The sequence below is a fragment of the Bos taurus genome, chromosome 4, assembly GCF_002263795.3.
Source record: "Bos taurus isolate L1 Dominette 01449 registration number 42190680 breed Hereford chromosome 4, ARS-UCD2.0, whole genome shotgun sequence".
Classification (NCBI taxonomy): domain Eukaryota; kingdom Metazoa; phylum Chordata; class Mammalia; order Artiodactyla; family Bovidae; genus Bos; species Bos taurus.
The window spans coordinates 39096129-39114963 of record NC_037331.1 but is presented as its reverse complement, the minus strand read 5'-3'; the positions used below and the strand labels follow the sequence as shown (position 1 = coordinate 39114963).

The 18835-nt window shown below is 35.7% G+C and overlaps 2 protein-coding genes across 2 annotated transcripts; both read right to left on the bottom strand.

Annotated features, from left to right (window-relative positions):
- Positions 1 to 15284: 15284 nt before the first annotated feature.
- On the bottom strand, positions 15285 to 16705 carry LOC132345080 (nucleosome assembly protein 1-like 1). The gene has a single exon (XM_059885838.1). It carries the CDS (start codon positions 15996 to 15998, stop codon positions 15450 to 15452), a length of 549 nt encoding a protein of 182 aa, XP_059741821.1. The 5' UTR covers positions 15999 to 16705; the 3' UTR covers positions 15285 to 15449.
- On the bottom strand, positions 15285 to 16705 carry LOC782609 (nucleosome assembly protein 1-like 1). The gene has a single exon (XM_002707812.7). It carries the CDS (start codon positions 16623 to 16625, stop codon positions 16044 to 16046), a length of 582 nt encoding a protein of 193 aa, XP_002707858.2. The 5' UTR covers positions 16626 to 16705; the 3' UTR covers positions 15285 to 16043.
- Positions 16706 to 18835: the final 2130 nt, after the last annotated feature.

Genomic DNA, 18835 nt, shown 5'->3' with positions numbered 1-18835 from the left:
TACTGCTATGGAGTTAGCTAACACTTCCTATCATTTATTTTGTGTGGTGAGAAATTTAAAATATACCACCTTATCAGCTTTCACGGAGAAGGCAATGGCAACCCACTCCAGTACTCTTGCCTGGAAAATCCCATGGACGGAGGAGACTGGTAGGCTGTAGTCCATGGGGTCTCGAAGAGTCGGACATGACTGAGCAACTTCACTTTCACTTTTCACTTTCATGCATTGGAGAAGGAAATGGCAACCCACTCCAGTGTTCTTGCCTGGAGAATCCCAGGGACGGCGGAGCCTGGTGGGCTGCCGTCTAATGGGATCGTGCAGAGTTGGACACGACTGAAGCGACTTAGCAGCAACAGTAGCAGCAGCAGCAGCTTTCAAGTATATAATACAGTTTTCTATGTATAGTATCATTCATCTGCAAATAGGGAGTGTTTTACTTCTTCTCTTCCAACCTGGGTTTCTTTTATTTCTTTTTCTTTTCTGATTGCTGCGGCTAGGAATTCCAAAACTATGTTGAGTAATAGTGGCAAGAGTGGGCACCCTGTCGTGTTCCTGATCCTACAGGAAATGCTTTCAGTTTTTCACCATCGAGAATAATGTTTGCCATGGGTTTATCATATATGGCCTTTATTATGCTGAGGTAGGTTCCTTCTATGCATATTTTTGAAGAGTTTTTTTTATCATAAATGTATGCTGAATCTTCTTAAAAGCTTTTTCTGCATCCATTGAGATAATCATATAATTTTTATCTTTCAGTTTGTTAATATGGTGTATAACATTGATTGATTTGCATACACTGAAGAATCCTTGCATCCTGGACATAAACCTGACTTGCTAATGGTGTGTAATGCATTGCTGGATTCTGTTTGCTAGAATATTGTTGAGGATTTTTCATTTATGCTCATCAGTGATCTTAGCCTGTGATTTTCTTTTTTGTGATGTCTTTGGTTTTGGTATCAGAGTGATGGTGGACATGTAGAATGAGTTTGGAAGTGTTCCTCCCTCTGCTATTTTTTGGAAGAGTTTGAGAAGAATAAGCATTAGTGCTTCTGTAAATATTTGATAGAATTTGCCTGCACTGTTCTCTTTCAGTTGCATGCAATATCTTTTTTCCATCTCCTCACTTTGGGCCTATGTATGTCTTCAGGCTGAAGTTAGTCTCCCATGGGTAGAATGTAGTTGAATCTTGCTTTTTTTTTTTTTTTAATCCAGTGATTCTGTGCCTTTGATTGGAGAATTCAATCCATTTACATTTAGAGTTTAGAGTAACTATTTATATATAATGAAAGTGTTAGTCACTCAGTCATGTCCAACCCTTTGTGACCCCATGGACTGTAGCCAGCCAGGCTCCTCTACCCATGGAGTTCTCCAGGCAAAAATATTGGAGTGGATAGCCATTCCCTTCTCCAGGAGATCTTCCTAACCCAGGAATCAAACCCATCCCTTTTATGCTTTGATGTCACAATTTACCTCTTTTTATATTGTACAGTTATTAACATTATGTTAAGATATAACTATTATAGTATTCTTGGAACTTATAAGTTAGTCTCCTGTGAATTAATTTTTTCATAGAATGTTTGCATTCTATATTTCATGTGCATTTAAGAATAAATTGAGATAGATTTTAGGGTTTCTGAATCCATTTATATAACTTTCATTTATTTATAAAAATGTATGTGTACCCTTTTAAAATCAAAAATTCAAAAAGACCCAGTTGGTACTTTAATGTTACAAATGTAGTGAGAGCAAAGGTAAATGACACTTTAATGATTATCTGTGCTACAGTAATCTCTAAAGAACACAGATGTTGAAAGTCAATCTTCCATGCTCTATGAAAATGAAAATAACTTGATTTTAGGAATTTCCAATCAGAGTATACTTGTGACATCATTTTCTTTTACACTAAGTTTAGAAAGCCGTATTGAAATATATGATACCAAAAGACTACAATGACTAATTCATAGACAATAGTTTCCTTTCATAAATGGTCTTATGGGCCTACGGGAAATTGCTAGGTTCTGCATCTGATAAATGGTAACTAAGACTGAGCAAGCAATTTAGAAGATCTTGATTCAATAAAATTGAATAAACTTGAGGAAGTTAAAACTTCTTATAGCAACTCAATGTTAGAACACAAAAAGCATGGTCATATAAATCAAAGAACATTTTTTAAAAAAACTCATTTAATAAGTTTTTAACAAATATATTGGAATCTACAGAAAAACAAAGTCCCTATTACTTTCAGCACAAAGAATTACTTAAAATTCAATGTGTCAGGAGCCATGATCTAAAACATATAAAGTGGCTCCTAATAAATGAAATTTAAAAAACCCTCAAATGATAATTGAATAGATAAACAATAGACTCTTATTTTATGACTCATCTCATTAATTGGTGATTAATACCTCAGTTCAGTTCAGTGCAGTCCCTCAGTTCAGTTCAGTTCAGTTCATTTCAGTCGCTCAGTCATGTCCGACTCTTTGCGACCCCATGAATCCCAGCACGCCAGGCCTCCCTGTCCATCACCAACTCCTGGAGTTCACTCAAACTCACGTCCATCGAGTCAGTGATGCCATCCAGCCATCTCATCCTCTGTCGTCCCCTTCTCCTCCTGCCCCCAATCCCTCCCAGCATCAGAGTCTTTTCCAATGAGTCAACTCTTCGCATGAGGTGGCCAAAGTACTGGAGTTTCAGCTTTAGCATCATTCCTTCCAAAGAAATCCCAGGGCTGATCTCCCTCAGAATGGACTGGTTGGATCTCCTTGCCGTCCAAGGGACTCTCAAGAGTCTTCTCTGACACCACAGTTCAAAAGCATCAATTCTTCAGCGCTCAGCTTTCTTCGCACTCCAACTCTCACATACATACATGGCTACTAGAAAAACCATAGCCTTGACTAGACAGACCTTTGTTGGCAAAGTAACGTCTCTGCTTTTGAATATGCTATCTAGGTTGGTCATAACTTTCCTTCCAAGGAGTAAGCGTCTTTTAATTTCATGGCTGCAGTCACCATCTGCCGTGATTTTGGAGCCCAAAAAAAGAAAGTCTGACACAGTATCCACTGTTTCCCCATCTATTTCCCATGAAGTGATGGGACCAGATGCCATGATCTTAGTTTTCTGAATGTTGAGCTTTAAGCCAACTTTTTCACTCTCCTCTTTCACCTTCATCAAGAGGCTTTTTAGTTCCTCTTCACTTTCTGCCATAAGGGTGGTGTCATCTGCATATCTGAGGTTATTGATATTTCTCCCGGCAATCTTGATTCCAGCTTGTGCTTCTTCCAAATTTATGCAAATTAAACTTTGGACAAAATAAGAATAAATTAGTAAGCCCATCAGCCAATTAGTAGTAATCTTAGCATATTCATCATATCTTTTCTTGTATCCTCTGCCTCTAAATGGGAAACATAGGAGCTTACATCCTTGAGGTAGGTGATCATTTTGTAATATATACATATATCAAATCATTATGTTTTACCTTTGAAACTAATATAATGTTTTACATAATCTGTATCTCAAAAAGTAGAGGAAAAGAAAAGGTACACAATTAGTTCATAGTAATTTCATAAGCCAGGCATGTGCACAAACCAGTTACTTAAATTGGGCTCAGTCTTTTTTCCTGAACGTAATTCTCTGCAGCATGTGGCTCTGCCTTGTTCGTGTTCACATTTGAGTTTGATACTCACAGCATTATAAACATATAAAGAGCACGATTTATTTTATATTGTGTTTATCCCCTTCAGGGCAGACTGGTAAAATTCCTTTAAAAACATCTCTTTAATGCATGATTCATAATTCACAAAACTCGTAACTCCAAATTCTTCCACTTAAGTCTTTCACTATTTTAGGCGTCACAATTTTGAGACTGCTGTATGAAAAGCCCTTAGAATTCTTACTCTCTAACAGTATCTGCAGGAGAAGGCAATGGCACCCCACTCCAGTGTTCTTGCCTGGAGAATCCTAGGGACGGGGGAGCCTGGTGGGCTGCCGTCTACGGGGTCACACAGAGTCGGACACGACTGAAGTGACTTAGCAGCAGCAACAGTATCTGCAAGGTCTAACTCTAAGAGTGTTAGAAGACCTTATGACTTTCTGAAACATCTACAAGAAAGCACCTTAAATCTCTCTGGACCTCAACGAAGAAATTTTCTCTCAAACGTTGCCTTCATTTCTACTCTGAGGCCATGTTTTTTTGACAATACTGCAGATTTTATTTTATTTATTTATTTTTTCAATCTTTCTTTCTTTGAGTTCCATTTGCAGGCTATAAAGACTGTCAAAGAAAAGAATTTTTTTTTTTTCCTTGAGCTTCCAATAACATTTTCCTCAGTTTCTTTCAATCTTCCATAGACATGCTCTTTAAGGACTGGTGGGAGTCCATATGTTTACTCCCCAAATCAGCGTGTCATAGGCTTTTTATGAAACTCTCCAAATTTTTGGTCCTGTGCCCAAATTATGGTCTGGTTTTCTACCTCTTAAATGTCAAATCACCAAAACACAATAATTTTATTTTGCTTATGGTATTATGGGTTAAGATTTAAAATAGAACAGGGTGAGGATAGCTTGCCTCTGAATCATAGAATTTTTAATCTCAACTGGAAAAGCCAAAACAACTGGAAGTAACTCAAATGGCTGGAGATTGAAATGATTTGGAGGCTTCTTCACTCATTTATCTGGCACCTGGACTGGGAAGACCCAGTGCATAGGCTTAGCTAAAAGTGTTGAACAGACTTCTCCCTTTGGTTTGGCTTATTCATGTCATGGACTTTTCCGGGTAGTCAGATTTATATGAATACATGTTTCTAAGAGTGAGTGTTGCAGCAAAAGGTGAAAACCATGCAGTCTTTTATTACCAAACTTGGAAATCACATAGAATTATATTTCTGTTATATTCTTATGGATGAAGAAAAACAAACAGACACAAAAGAAAAATTTAGAACCCACCTCTCCATAAGAGAATTATCACAAAATGTGGGACTGTGTTCTAAAGCAAACATAATAATATATAAATAATAAGCAAATAACAATGACTGTTATCTTTGGTAATAGGAAATAAATATTTTTAAAAGTTCTGTATATTAATTCTGAATTTGTTTGCTTCATATATTTTTTAAACTCTAATATAGATTTCTTGTATAAGTATCCGTTTTAAGATGGATATTTAGTTTGTATTTGGTTCGAATGGTTATGAAATATATTTTCTAATACTAAATTGATGAAAATGTGAATATCTAGAATAAAAGTAACTTAATAGAATCATATAAATTATAAGTTGTATAGACTGGCAAATTTATCAGAGAACAAATTAACTTTAAAACTTCAAAAGTTTGCAAAAGATATTGCCTTTTATTTTTATTAATTTTTCCAACAATTAAAGTATATATTTTTTTCTCATACTAACTTATTCAGCAGTAAGTTCTTTTATATTATATTGACAATTGAAAAAATAGAAATTTTAAAAAATAAATTTTGGACCAAAGTAACTTTCACACCAATTTTATAATTGAAATGTCTTATTGAGGCATTGGATAACTAGAATTTCAAGGTATAATACAGAAGAGAAAATAAAAATAACTTAAGAATTTTCTCCTCTCCTCACAGCAAATTTTTACTCTGAAAGCTAAAGGTGAGAAGCTGAGTAGCTAAGCATTTCTTTCAGTAGAATTCAGACCTTCTAAATAAGAAGATACTAGTAAATTCAACATTTTTTTCAGATAAGACCTTTAAACTACATGACAGGAGTCAGAGTATAATGCAATAGAAATTTACCAGATTTCACAAGGTCTAAGGCCCAGGTTTGAAAAATTTTGCTAAATAGAAGGTATAATCACAAAATAGGAAACTTAAAAAATGAACTCACTGCAAAATTAAAAATTGAAAAAATGAAATAACTGAAATTAAGAAATTGATAGATGAGATTATATAAAGTTGAAGAGACTGAGTGAATGGGAAGATAAAGCAGAAGAATATATCCATCCTATAGTCATAGATGAATGTAGGCATGGAAATTGCATGCCAAAAAAAAATACAGAAGACAGTTTTTAAAAATAATACTATATGTGTAATTGTTTTTACAAAGGAGGAGAAAGGATAGAATTGTAAAGAAACAGTATTGCAAGAGATAATGGCCAAGAATATTCCAAAGAAGAAAAAAGATAACAAGCCACAGATTGAAGCTATACTACATCAACCCAAGTAAAGTAACTATAAAGAAAATCATATCTAATTTCATTACATAAAATTCATATACATTAACTTAAAACCTAGATACAAAGAGAAAAGTTTTAGGCAATCAGAAAAAAAGGCATATTATCCTCAAAGAAGCAACAGAAAGCCTAATCAGTAACTTCTTAATAAGAATATTGGACACTACAGTAAAATGCAATTATTGTATTTTCAAAATATACTTCTAAATCATATATATCCATGAAGCTTCTAAAAGAAAATGCAAGAAAATAACTTCATGGATTTTTTTGTAGACATTTTTATAGGTTACAGAAACACAACAATGAAAAAGTTTTAACTGAACTTCATCAAAATTACAAATTTCTATTCATGAATAGATACCATTAAGAAGTGAGTTGACAAGATATGTCATTAGAAAATGTTCATTATAGGTTAATCTTTCAAAGAAATTTTAAGAACAATACATCATAAATGCTAATAGTAAGTAATAAAAAAAGACAAGCAGCACATGTAAAATTGGTAGAAGTCTTGAACACACACTTTATAAAAGATTTTTGAGTGGCCAAAAATCCTAAAAGTGTGATAACAATTTAGGCATCAGGTAGATGTAAATTAAAAACACAATGAAATTCTATTTAACACATTGGAAAGCCCCTCCCCCCCAAAAAAAATCCAAAACAATAAAGAAACCTGACATTTCCAAATGTTGGAAGATGTGAAGGTGCTAGAGTATGCATACATCGTGTGGGAGTTAAATTTGATACATCTTTGAAAGTCTGATCGGAGCTTCCTATAAGCTTAAGCACATGGACTTTTCTGGTGGCAGAGTGGTAAAGAATCCACCTGCCAATGCAGGAAACACCAGTTCAATCCCTGACCCAGGAAGATCCACTGGAGAATGAAATGACAACCACTCCAGGATTCTTGCCTGCGGAACCCCATGGATACAGTCCATGTGGTCGCAGAGAGGAGGACACAACTTAGCAACTGAACAACAATAGCAATTAAGTTAAGCACACATTTGCCAATGACCCAACAATCCTTTCCTGGGTATTTACCCAACGAAAATATATTTCCACACAAACACCTTTTATAAAAGGTCATAATGGTCTATTCATGATAACCATAAACTGGGAAGAACCTAAATGTCCATTATCAGATAACAGATAAATTGTGATATATTCATATAGTGGAATAAGACTACATGCTAAAAAAGGAATAAACTACTCATATATACAGTAACATGGATGCATTTGAATGACATTACATTAACAGAAAGAAGGCAAAGGTCAAAGGATGTATTCTATATCATTCCATTTATATGAAGTCCAAGAACAGGTAAAGTTAATCCAAGGACACAGAAATAAGAAATTTATTGTATCCCAGGATGGAAGTAGGAGAGTTATCAGGGATTGCTAGGAAAGGACACAAAGGAATGCAAAGTTGGATATATAATGTTATTAAAATTCAAGGAACTTAACACTAAAGATATAGACATTTTAGTATGTATATGTTATACCTTAATAAATAAATAAAAATGACATAAACATTTTGTACTCTTTAATCATTAAAGATACTGAGTAAGAAATTACTCCACCTCCAACAAAATAAATTCCAATTTACACACTCTCAACAAAAATAAGAGTAACACTTAATAGCTTGGTTTAAGACTATCTTAATACCAAACCTGACAAAGACAATGTAAGAAAACGTAAGTTCCAGCCAATCTCTCCCATAAATATATAGGTTTTAAAAATCTTAATGTAACATTGGCAATTCAAATTAAATTAATTGTGTGTGTGCATGCACACTTATGTATGTGTATAAAATCACAATCAATTTGGATTTATCCTAGGAATACAAATTTATTTTAACAGTTCATTAATACAATTTACTGTATTACAAGGATACAAAAAGAAAGGTCATTTTATGTGCAAAAAAGGAATTGATAATATTCACATTCATTGCATAATAATGTAAACCAGAAAAATAAAGGAATTTTCTTCAAAACTCCATGGCAAACATATACCTAATGATGAAATTTAATTAATTACTTACTAAATTATTAGCAATGAAATCTTTCTATTTGAGTTCGGAAATTCTCCAGGTCAGAGTACTGGAGTGGATAGCCTTTCCCTTCTCCAGGGGATCTTCCCAACCCAGGGATCAAACCCAGGTCTCCCACATTGCAGGTAGATTCTTTACCAGTTGAGCCATAATGGAAGCCCAAGAATACTGGAGTGGGTAGTCTATTCCTTCTCCAGAGGATCTTCCTGACCCAGGAATCAAACTGGGTCTTCCGCATTGCAGGCAGTTTCTTTACCAACTGAGCTATCAGGGAAGCCTCTCTTGGGAATGAAGCAATACTATATCATATCATTGCTTCTATTTCATATTTTTCCTGAGGCAGTTTCTATCCAATGCCATATATCAAGTAAAATAAATAATCAAAAAGAAGAATAATTGTTATTTCAGATGGCATGAATTTGCATGAGATAATCTATACTGAATTATTCAAATAAATACATAAATTTAGCAAGTTTGCACTGCGGAAAAGTTAATGTATTTACATAAACCAACACAATTAGAGGCTGAAAAAAATGTTTAAAGGTTTATTAACCATTACAACAAAAAGCATAAGGTACCTAGAATGAATCTAACCAATGTTTTGTAAGAGTCCACAGAGAAAACAACAAATCACAGGGATATTGAACTGCAAAAAGTCAAAAGTAAAGAAAAATATCAAAAGAAGGAAATTAGAGGATTTAGTCTACATTATATCTAGTGTTATTATAAAGCTATAATAAGTAATATTTTGTTATCTTGTTAAAATATTAGATAGCTAAGACAATGCAGTATTATAGAACCCAGAAATAGATGCAAATAAAACAAAAGTAGACAGAAGAACAGTAGGGGGAAGGATAATATTTTCAATAAACAACCTAACTATCTGTTAATTAATAGAAAATATTAATAAATTATATGTATCACATAATGAAGTAGTTTACAATACGGTTGTTCTCAGAGGGTAGTTGGGGAAACCCTAATGGGCCCTGAGGTTCTTGCAGGTGTTTTACAAAGGCAAAGCTGTTTTCATAATAATGCTGTGATGTTATTTGGTCTTCACTTCTGTAGTCTCTCAACTATTCAGAATCAGATTCCACTTATAGGAAGTCTGAAACCAGGAAAAAATAGTATAAAGTGGCAGAAATAAAGTGTTTGTTGTATCTAGGGGTGGAAGGGGCTTCCCTGATAGCTCAGCTGGCTAAGAATCTGCCTGCAGTGTAGGAGACCCCAGTTCAATTCCTGGGTGAGGAGATCCCCTGGAGAAGGGATAGGCTACCCACTCCAGTATTCTTGGGGTCTTCCCTGGTGATTCAGATGGTAAAGAATCTGCCCACAATGCAGGATATCTGGGTTCAGTCCCTGGGTTGGGAAGATCCCTGGAGGACAGCATGGCAACCCACTCCATAATCCTTGCCTGGAGGATTCCAGGGACAGAGGAGTCTGGTGGGCTACAGTCCATGGGGCTGCAAAGAGTCGGACATGACTGAGCGACTATGCACAAGCACAGGGGTGGAAGAATGGGAGGTATGAGGGGTGATAGTTTCAGTTCCACATTCTAATGTACCTTTAAGAAATTACCACTTGTAGAGCTTTTCTGTTGTATCAAAGTTAAATATATGCACAATTATTGAAAAAGATATTTAAACATCCTTTCCTTCCAAGTAAATACTTGCATGAAATTACATGTCCTTCAAAATATTCAACTGAATAGCATATAGCAAAAAAAATGGAGAAACTGATATAAAAATCCAACTTGCTTCTACTGATACACTTATTAAGGAGTTTTGGAAAATGTGAAACAGTGACACACTTCCTATATTTTTGTTTAGAAAAATATAGTTATTTTACATAAAAATATAGTTATTTTGCACTATTTATATTACCTTTAATGATTTTATTGTTATATTAATAAATATTTTGTTTTATTTTCAATTTTAATACATTGATGGATATGTATCTGTTTGTAATGTGATGATCCCTGTACACTTATGACATGTGTACTTTTATATCTGTCTACTGTATTTAATTGTTATTCAGTCCCTAAGTCATGTCCCACTCTTTGTGACCCCATGAGCTGCAGCACAGCAAGTCTCCCTGTCCTTCACTATCTTGTGAAGTTTGCTCAAACTCATCTCTATTGACATAGTGATGCCATCTTATCCTCTGTCATCTCCTTCTCCTCCTGCTCTCAATCTTTCCCATTATCAGGGTCTTTTCCAATGAGTCAGCTCTTTGCCTTGGGTGACCAAAGTACTGTAACTTCAGGTTCAGCATCGGTTCTTCAATGAATATTTAGGGTTGATTTCCTTTAGGATTGACTGGTTTGATCTCTGCTTTCCAAGGAACTCTCAAGAGTCTTTTCCACCACCCCAGTTCAAAAGTATCAATTCTTTGGTGCTCAGCCTTCCTTATGGTCCAATTCTCACATTTGTTTGTGACTACTTGACTACTGGAAAAACCATAGCTTTGAATATAGGGACCTTTGTTGGTAAAGTGATGTCTCTGCTTTTGAATACGCTGTTTAGGTTTGTCATAACTTTCCTTCCAAGGAGCAAATATCTTTTAATTTTATGACTACAATCACTGTATGCAATGATTTTGGAGCCCAAGGGAAAAAAACATCTGTTACTGTTTCCACTTTTTCCCCATCTATTTACCATGAAGTGATGGGACCAGATGCCATAATCTTAGCTTTTTGAATGTTGAGTTTTAAGCCAACGTTTTCACTTTCCTCTCTCACCCTCATCAAGAGGCTTTCTAGTTCCTTCGCTTTCTGCCATTAGAGTGGTATCATCTGCATATCTGAGCTTCTGTACGTTTCTCCTGGTAACTTTGATTCCAGCTTGTGATTCATCCAGTTCAGCATTTCACATGATGTACTCTGCATATTCCCTGTTGGCTCAGATGGTAAAGCATCTGCCTACAATGCTGGAGACCCAAGTTCAATCCCTGGGTAGGGAAGATCCCCTGGAGAAGGAAATGGCAACTGACTCCAGTACTCTTGCCTGAAAAATCCCATGGACGGAGGATCCTGGTAGGCCCCAGTTCATGGGGGTCGCAAAGAGTCAGGCATGACTGAGCAACTTCACTTCACTCTGCATATAAGTTAAATAAACAGAGTGACAATACACAGCCTTAATGAGCTCCTTTCTCAATTTTGAACCAGTCCATTCTTCCATGTCCAGTGCTAACTGTTGCTTCTTGACTTGCATATAAGTTTCTCAGGAGACAGGTAATATAGTCTGGTATTTCCATCTCTTTAAGAATTTTCCACAGTTTGTTTCCACTAAATCAAAGGCTTCAGTGTAGTCAATGAAGCAGATGTTTTTCTGGAATTCCCTTGCTTTCTCTATGATCCAATGGATGTTGGCAATTTGATCTCTGGCTCCTCTGCCTTTTCTAAATCCAGCTTGTACATCTGGAAGTTCTTGATTCATAGGCTTCTTGTTGAAGCCTAACTTGAATGATTTTGAGTATTACCTTGCCAGCTTGTGAAATGAGCTCACATGAGAATTGAGCTCATTTCACATTGTATTAAAAAAAAAACCACTTTATCAAAATATAAAAATATTTTATTGGCAGTAATGATTTTATGTGATAGGGTAAATGAATCTGGAAATGAATAGAATCTTTACTTTTAAGTTTGGAAACATCAACTTTATTTTCTCATTACTCCTCTTTTCCATATTTAAACAGAGATGGAGACTAAAAAAGTATTTACCAAAGTTCTCATGATTTTTAATGATGTAACTGTTTGGCTTTCCTTTAACCATTCTGTTATCTGAATTAATAAAGCAATCAAACAGTTTTTGTAATTCAATTTCAGACTGGTTGGATAAACTCACTCAAGATGATTACCAGCAGTGAAGATATTATCTCAATACAATAAAAAATTACCAAAGGAACTCAGAAATATCTGCCTAGTTTTTTAGGTCCTAGTCTAAAGATGTCAAGGAGAAGGAGCTGAGGTTTTGGAGAAAAAAAAGAAAGATGAAGTGTTAGAAAGAATGGAGAACAAATATTTGTTATCTCCTACTATGTACAGGAACTGTTGATTTTTATAAGATAGGTGATTTTTTGTTGTTGTTGTTGGAAAATAACATATCAAAGATATATGCTTTCATGTAACAATCAATGATAAAATCAGAGGGCAAAAACAAGTCTGTCTAGTGCCAAAGTTGGTGGCTTTCTAATTATCATAAATGCATCACAATCACCAGAAGTTGTTTAAAGATGGTAAATCTCTATTCATAGAGTTATTATTCCATATTAATCTATTATTCTAGTAGTTGCTAGAATTACACTCCTAGAGAAGTAGAAACGAGCTTGACTGTACTTGACGAAAACATTATTCAATAAGTCAGCCCATTTTAGATATCTTTGGTGTCCCCAAAATGATCCATAGATAAAACATATGAAAAATAGTATTCAAGAAGATATTTCCTTAGCCAAAACCCTGTCTACTTTCATATAATCACATTTCAACAAATTTATCCTTTGGATGAACTAATTCTCTCTGGATATAAGTGACTCTTCACTTGAGTCTCCTGATTTGGACACACTTATAAAGGTCATATATCATATTTCATTTTTAATGTATAGGAACTTGAACAGTAAGATTAAAGAAGGAGGGGTAAAAAATAAAAATAGGAAAACAAAACTGTTCTCCCCACCCCCACCCCCCAAGACTTTCAACTTTTTCTCTCAGGATCCAGTATTAACTTTCACTTTCACAGCAATCTCAAAAGTATGCCTCTTAGTCAGTTCCCTAGAGAAAATGGTAAACCAGTAAAAACAGAGACAGTACAGTCATTTTTGGCATGAGAGCATAACTTATTTGAACGTATCAGGAAGCGTTAATAAAATGTAGTGACACAATATAAATGGAAATGTGATATACTGTAGAGTTATAGATTAAAGAGTCTCTTCTCCTAATATAAATGTCAGTCTAGCAAGGGAATGGTCTAAAGCTCTCTGGTGTCTATCAGGCCAAGGGGTCATCCTGGGAAGATACAGTCCAGTTCGTGCAGAGATCCACAAATAGAACACTGCAAATAAGCAGAGGGATTTATGTCTTTATGCATTTCAAGAGATAATGTTTCAATTGGATAATTATAGTGTTTAACTTTGTGGAATATCAGAGTCCAGATTTGAAAAATATCTTAGTTGAAGCAGCCATTTATGAAAAATAGTTAATTCATTGATTTAGAAAAATTTTAAAAGAAAAGCAAAAAAAAAAAAAAGAAAACACCATATATTATACTCCATTTCAAGTAATAGCCAAAATAATAAAGTTCTCTGAGATAATATCTATATGGTAGGTAAACTCTCAAACCCTTGATTTATATCAAAATTATTATTAATAGTTTGTATTTTGTTAAATGTGTTCTTTGTGTCGTTTTTTAAAGTGGAACATTTACTAATTTTATCTTTTGAAAGTAGTATATTTAAATATATAGATTGATAAATAATATTTGGCAGACTCCAATTTCACCTTATTTTTAATATTACAGTATTACACTGTAACATAATAATATACTATTATTAAAATGTCTGTAATCAAAGAAAGAAAGAACTAACAAATATAAAGATTATTCCATTTTTCATACCATTTAAAAAATTTTAAGCCTTAAAGCACTTCAATTGTGCATTTTTCCCCAAGGCAACATGTAGTACATATATTTGTTCAATTCAAAATGCCCACAATTATTAAGGACCCACCACCTACCTCACTACTGAACCAAGCACTTAAGGAAGGGAAGATGAATATGATACCATCCCCTCCCAAAGGGAATTATAATTTCATGGGGAAATGAAAAGACAAAAATCATTTAAATCTATTATAGTAATTTAGGTGAGGGATTAAGTTTAAAAACAATTAGAATACTCCTCCCTCAGTAAGTAATATAAGAGTCAAGTCTAAATGCATTATGTATTCTAACCAAGAAGTGAAAGGAAGTCTGTCCCGGGAAAGGAAATGATATGGACAAACAGAAGTATGTAATGATATAGTACCTTCTGTTCTCCATCTGTGTGTGTGTGTGTGTGTGTGTGTGTGTGTGTAAAAAATAGAAAAGGAAGTCAGTTCAAATAATGAATAAAGTGTGAAGAAGGTCATGACAGATGATGCACCTTGAATAGAAGTTGTTAGGTGATGACTTTTTTTCAAGCATGATATAATCAGATGGCAATGGCAATCCACTCCAGTACTCTTGCCTGGAAAATCCCATGGATGGAGGAGCCTGGTAGGCTCCAGTCCATGGGGTCGCACAGAGTTGGACAGGACTGAAGCGACTTAGCAGCAGCATAATCAGATGTGTGTTTTAGACTCATTGATTTGAGTGTGTTGCAAAGTTTTGAGGGGTAAAATCCAATACACAAATCACATGGAACTCTGTTGTAGTTACTCAAGTGATAATAAAGATCCAAGCTAAGTCAACATAAACACAAATGGAAGAAAGGCAGACAGCCTTTTTTTGTGCTCGGGTTTTCTAGTCGCACCAAGGACTGCCCTGGTGGCTCAGACGGTAAAGCATCTGCCTACAATGCAGGAGAACCGGGTTCAATCCCAGGGTTGGGAAGATGCTCTAGAGAAGGAAATGGCAACCCACTCCAATATTCTTGCCTGGAAAATCCCATGGATGGAGAAGCGTGGTAGGCTACAGTCCATGGGGTTACAAAGAGTCGTACACGACTGAGTGACTTCACTTTCTTTCTCTCTTTCTAGTCGCAGAGAGTTGGAGTTACTCTTCTCATTGTGGTGGCTTCTTGTGGAGCTCAGGCTCTAGGTATGAGGGCTTCCGTAGTTGCAGCAGACTGGTTCAGTGGTTGTGGTGCAGGCCCTAGAGAGTGTAGCCATCAGTAGCTGTCACATGCCGGCTCAGTACTTGTGGTGCATGGACTTAGATGTTCCACAGCATGTGGATTCTTCCCAGACCAGTGGTTGAACCCCTGTCCTCTGCATTGACAGGAGGATTCTCAACCACAGCACCACCACGGCAGTCTAGGAACCACGTTTTTTTTTTTTTGAGAACTAAAATTATATGACATTTTTATTTTAGGATGCAAAAACAAAAATGAGCAAACAAACAAACAACAAAAAACTTGAAATAGGCTTGTCAAATGATATAAATTCATCCTTTCCATGGAAGCAGAAGGTAGATCAGTACAGGTTATCCTCAGGCCTCATACATCCTGCTTCACTGCTGCTTGCACTCTGCTGGGTTTTGATCCTTCTTTGGGTCATAGTCTGGATCATTTTCCTCATCTCCTTCTTCTTCCCCTTCCTCATCGGCTTCTTCACCTTCTTCATCATAATCATCATCATCATCTTCAATAGCTTCTCCAGTAAAGTATAACACTGATCTTGGGATTATATGCTCATGTAAAAAGTGACCAATTTCAAAGTCTGCAGCGAGGATAGCTTCAGAATCATCATCCAGATCTCCACTCTCAGGAACTTCAGGAGGGGCAAAAAAATTACAGAAACAGTCATTAGAAACTGTTTTGGTCACAGTACGAACTGTCCCACGTCCCTTGTGTTTCTGCTTCTTCTTAATCGTTTTCAAAGTGACATTCTTCCCTTTTTTCCAATCTATCTGGCACCCTGTACAACCCATAAATTCTGGTCCCTCAAAAGAAAAGGGATCAGAATCATCTGGTTCTGACCTCATCCTATATGTCTTTGTCAACACTTCATTTGTGAAATATTCATTGGGTTCAAAGTGAAATTCTAAGACAAAACTCATAGGTTGACCAGCATCTGAGAACTTCACTTTAATATCTTTCAAGTGCTACAGAATAGGTTCATCATGTTCCTGAACCATATCACTGAGCAAGTCAACATTCTTAAAAACGGTCAACCAAACCTCAGGAATTCCCTTGGGATCTTCTTTTTCTTCATCCTTTTTCTCATCTTCAATCTTGGCCTTTTCTTTTAGCTCCTCCGAAATTTCATCTTCCTCATCTGGTTTCCATTCACACTCTTCTTCTGTAGGTTCATAAATGGCATTAATTATCTCAAATCGCTTATCAAACAGAGGCTGATAAAGAACAGCATACTTTCTTTCAAGATCATGAACTTCCTCATAGAATTTGGCTTCTATCTGTGCACATTTAACTTGAAGGTTTTTGAGAGCATTCACTCGTCTTTTCACTACCCTAGGCAAGCTTTCAACGTATCCTGTTGGTGTTTCTACCAGACCATCAAGTCTTTCTTGAAGGGCTGCAAGAATCTGAGGATTTTGCATCATCTGAACAGTCAGCTGACGCGCTTTGATATTTGTTTCTTCACCAGTTTCTTCTTCTTCTACTTCTTCAGCATCATCCAAATCTTGATCAAGTTCAGACTGTTCTTTGTTGTCGATGTCTGCCATGTTGTACAAATGCCAAATATCGGTGGCGAGCGCGGAGCCGAGCGGCCCGAGCTGCGCAGGCAGTGACTCAGGGCGGCGGCGGGAGGAGCAGGAGCGGAACCACCTTTTAAATTGTATGTAAATGATGAAATGGTAGATGTGGCTAGCAGGATTAAAGTGTAGCCTGACTGGCTCCACAAAGTCCTATCTTGGGTATTATATAGATGGAGGTGTTATTAAGTAATATGAGAAATGCAGAAAGAACACTGGGACATTGAGAGCAAGGAGAGAGTAGTGAATGAGTTTGGGTCACATGTGAAACATCCAAGTAGTTATTCACTAGGTAATTTGTATAAATATTTTTCTAAAGTTTAGAATAGAGATCAGGTCAAGAAGCAAATATCTGGCATAGAAAACAGCACACATTTTTAAGAATACAGCGCACTTAAAAAAAAAAATCCACTATTTAAGAAGTCTTACAAAGACAATACCACAATGGAGGATGGTAAAATATGATTTAAAAATATAAAAGACAAAATAAAGAAGGGTGAGCACTGAAGAATTGATGCTTTCAAATTGTGGTACCAGAAAAAACTCTTGAGAATCCCTTGGACAGCAAGGAGATCAAACCAGTCAATCCTAAAGGAAATCCACCCTGAATATTCATTGGAAAGACTGATGCTAAAACTGAAGGTCCAATACTTTGACCACCTGATCAAAGAGCCTCCTCATTGGAAAAGACAACATTGCTGGCAAAGATTGAGGGCAGGAGGAGAAAGGGGTGGCAGGGGATGAAATGGTTAGATAGCATTATTGACTCAATGGACATGAATCTGAGCAAACTCCCCAAAATAGTGAAGGACAGGGAAGGCTAGCTGCTTCAGTTCATGGGGTCACAGAGAGTCAGACACAACTTAGCAACTGAACAAGAAGAAGAAGACAAAATCAATAGAAAGATTGTCAAAATGTTGAATGGGAAGGGTGACTTGTAGATTTCACTCACAAGAACTCCTCTGAAAAGGGAGAGTGGATGAGAGAAGGGCAGAGAACAAGGGAAAGAATGATTGAACAAGCAGAAAGAATTTTGTTTGAAACAATCTTAAAACTGAAGAATAGATACAAAGTTATTTAGAATAGGAGGAACTTGAACAATGCAGCTGATAGAGAAGAGCACCAATGCAGATAAGCATTCGTGTGGTGCTTCTTAAGAAGAGATGAGATGGAATCAGGAGCCCAGAAGTAAGAATTGGCATCCTTCTGGAGAAGAAGGGGAAGACCTCTCAAGTATTGAGGATAGAAAGAAAATATAATCATAGGGCAATGTAGATAAATTGACCTGTACGAAGGGAGTGAAGTTCGGTTCTTTGTGATTGTTCATAATTTCTTGAAGAAAAATAGGATGTAAGCTTGTAGGGGTTGAGGAGAACAGGTCTGAGTAGATGGATTAAAGAAGGCGATGAAAAGTATGACAAGGAATCTAACAAAAGATAAGAAAGGTAAAGAAACACAGTATTGTACATTGTTAATTAGAAATTGACTGACGATGTTAAATTCAGTATACAAATTCAGCCCATTCCATCTATCCAAAGGCTAACTGTATATGAAATGGGCTGTAATGTAATGGCTTAGAAAACCTAAAAGGGAACCCTAAGCAATCTGAAAATTTTGAGAAAATGCTTGAAGATGTAAAACAAATGGAATTGAATTACAGGAGAAATGGAAGAAAGAATATTGTAGCTAAAGTAAATGAAACATATAAGAAAAAACAAGAAGCATAGCAATAATTACCTTACCCCAACTTATTCCTAAAATAACAAGTTTGTTCTCAAAATCAAATAACAAATAGTAATGAGAGAGCAGCGTGAGTGACCATTTCACTATACAATATTTTGTTTGGAAAGATTCAATCTCAAAAGATAAAGATTGCATGATTTATAAGATATCCTCAGTAAAAAAATATTATTTTATACAAGAATCCTTTTATAGATATAAAATTATAAAATCTGTAAGTTCAAAGTGAAATTTTTAATTCAGAGTGTATTAAATACAGTTAAAGCTAAAATAATATCTAGTTTAAAAAGGATTAGATGTATGGTAGAGAGAATCTCCTCTAAAAGAAAACATGAAATTTTATCAGCTTTTAAGAATCATTCAGATTATTGTTGCTCAGTCACTCAGTCATGTCCGACTCTACAGCCCCATGGACTGCAGCATGCCAGGCTTCCCTGTCC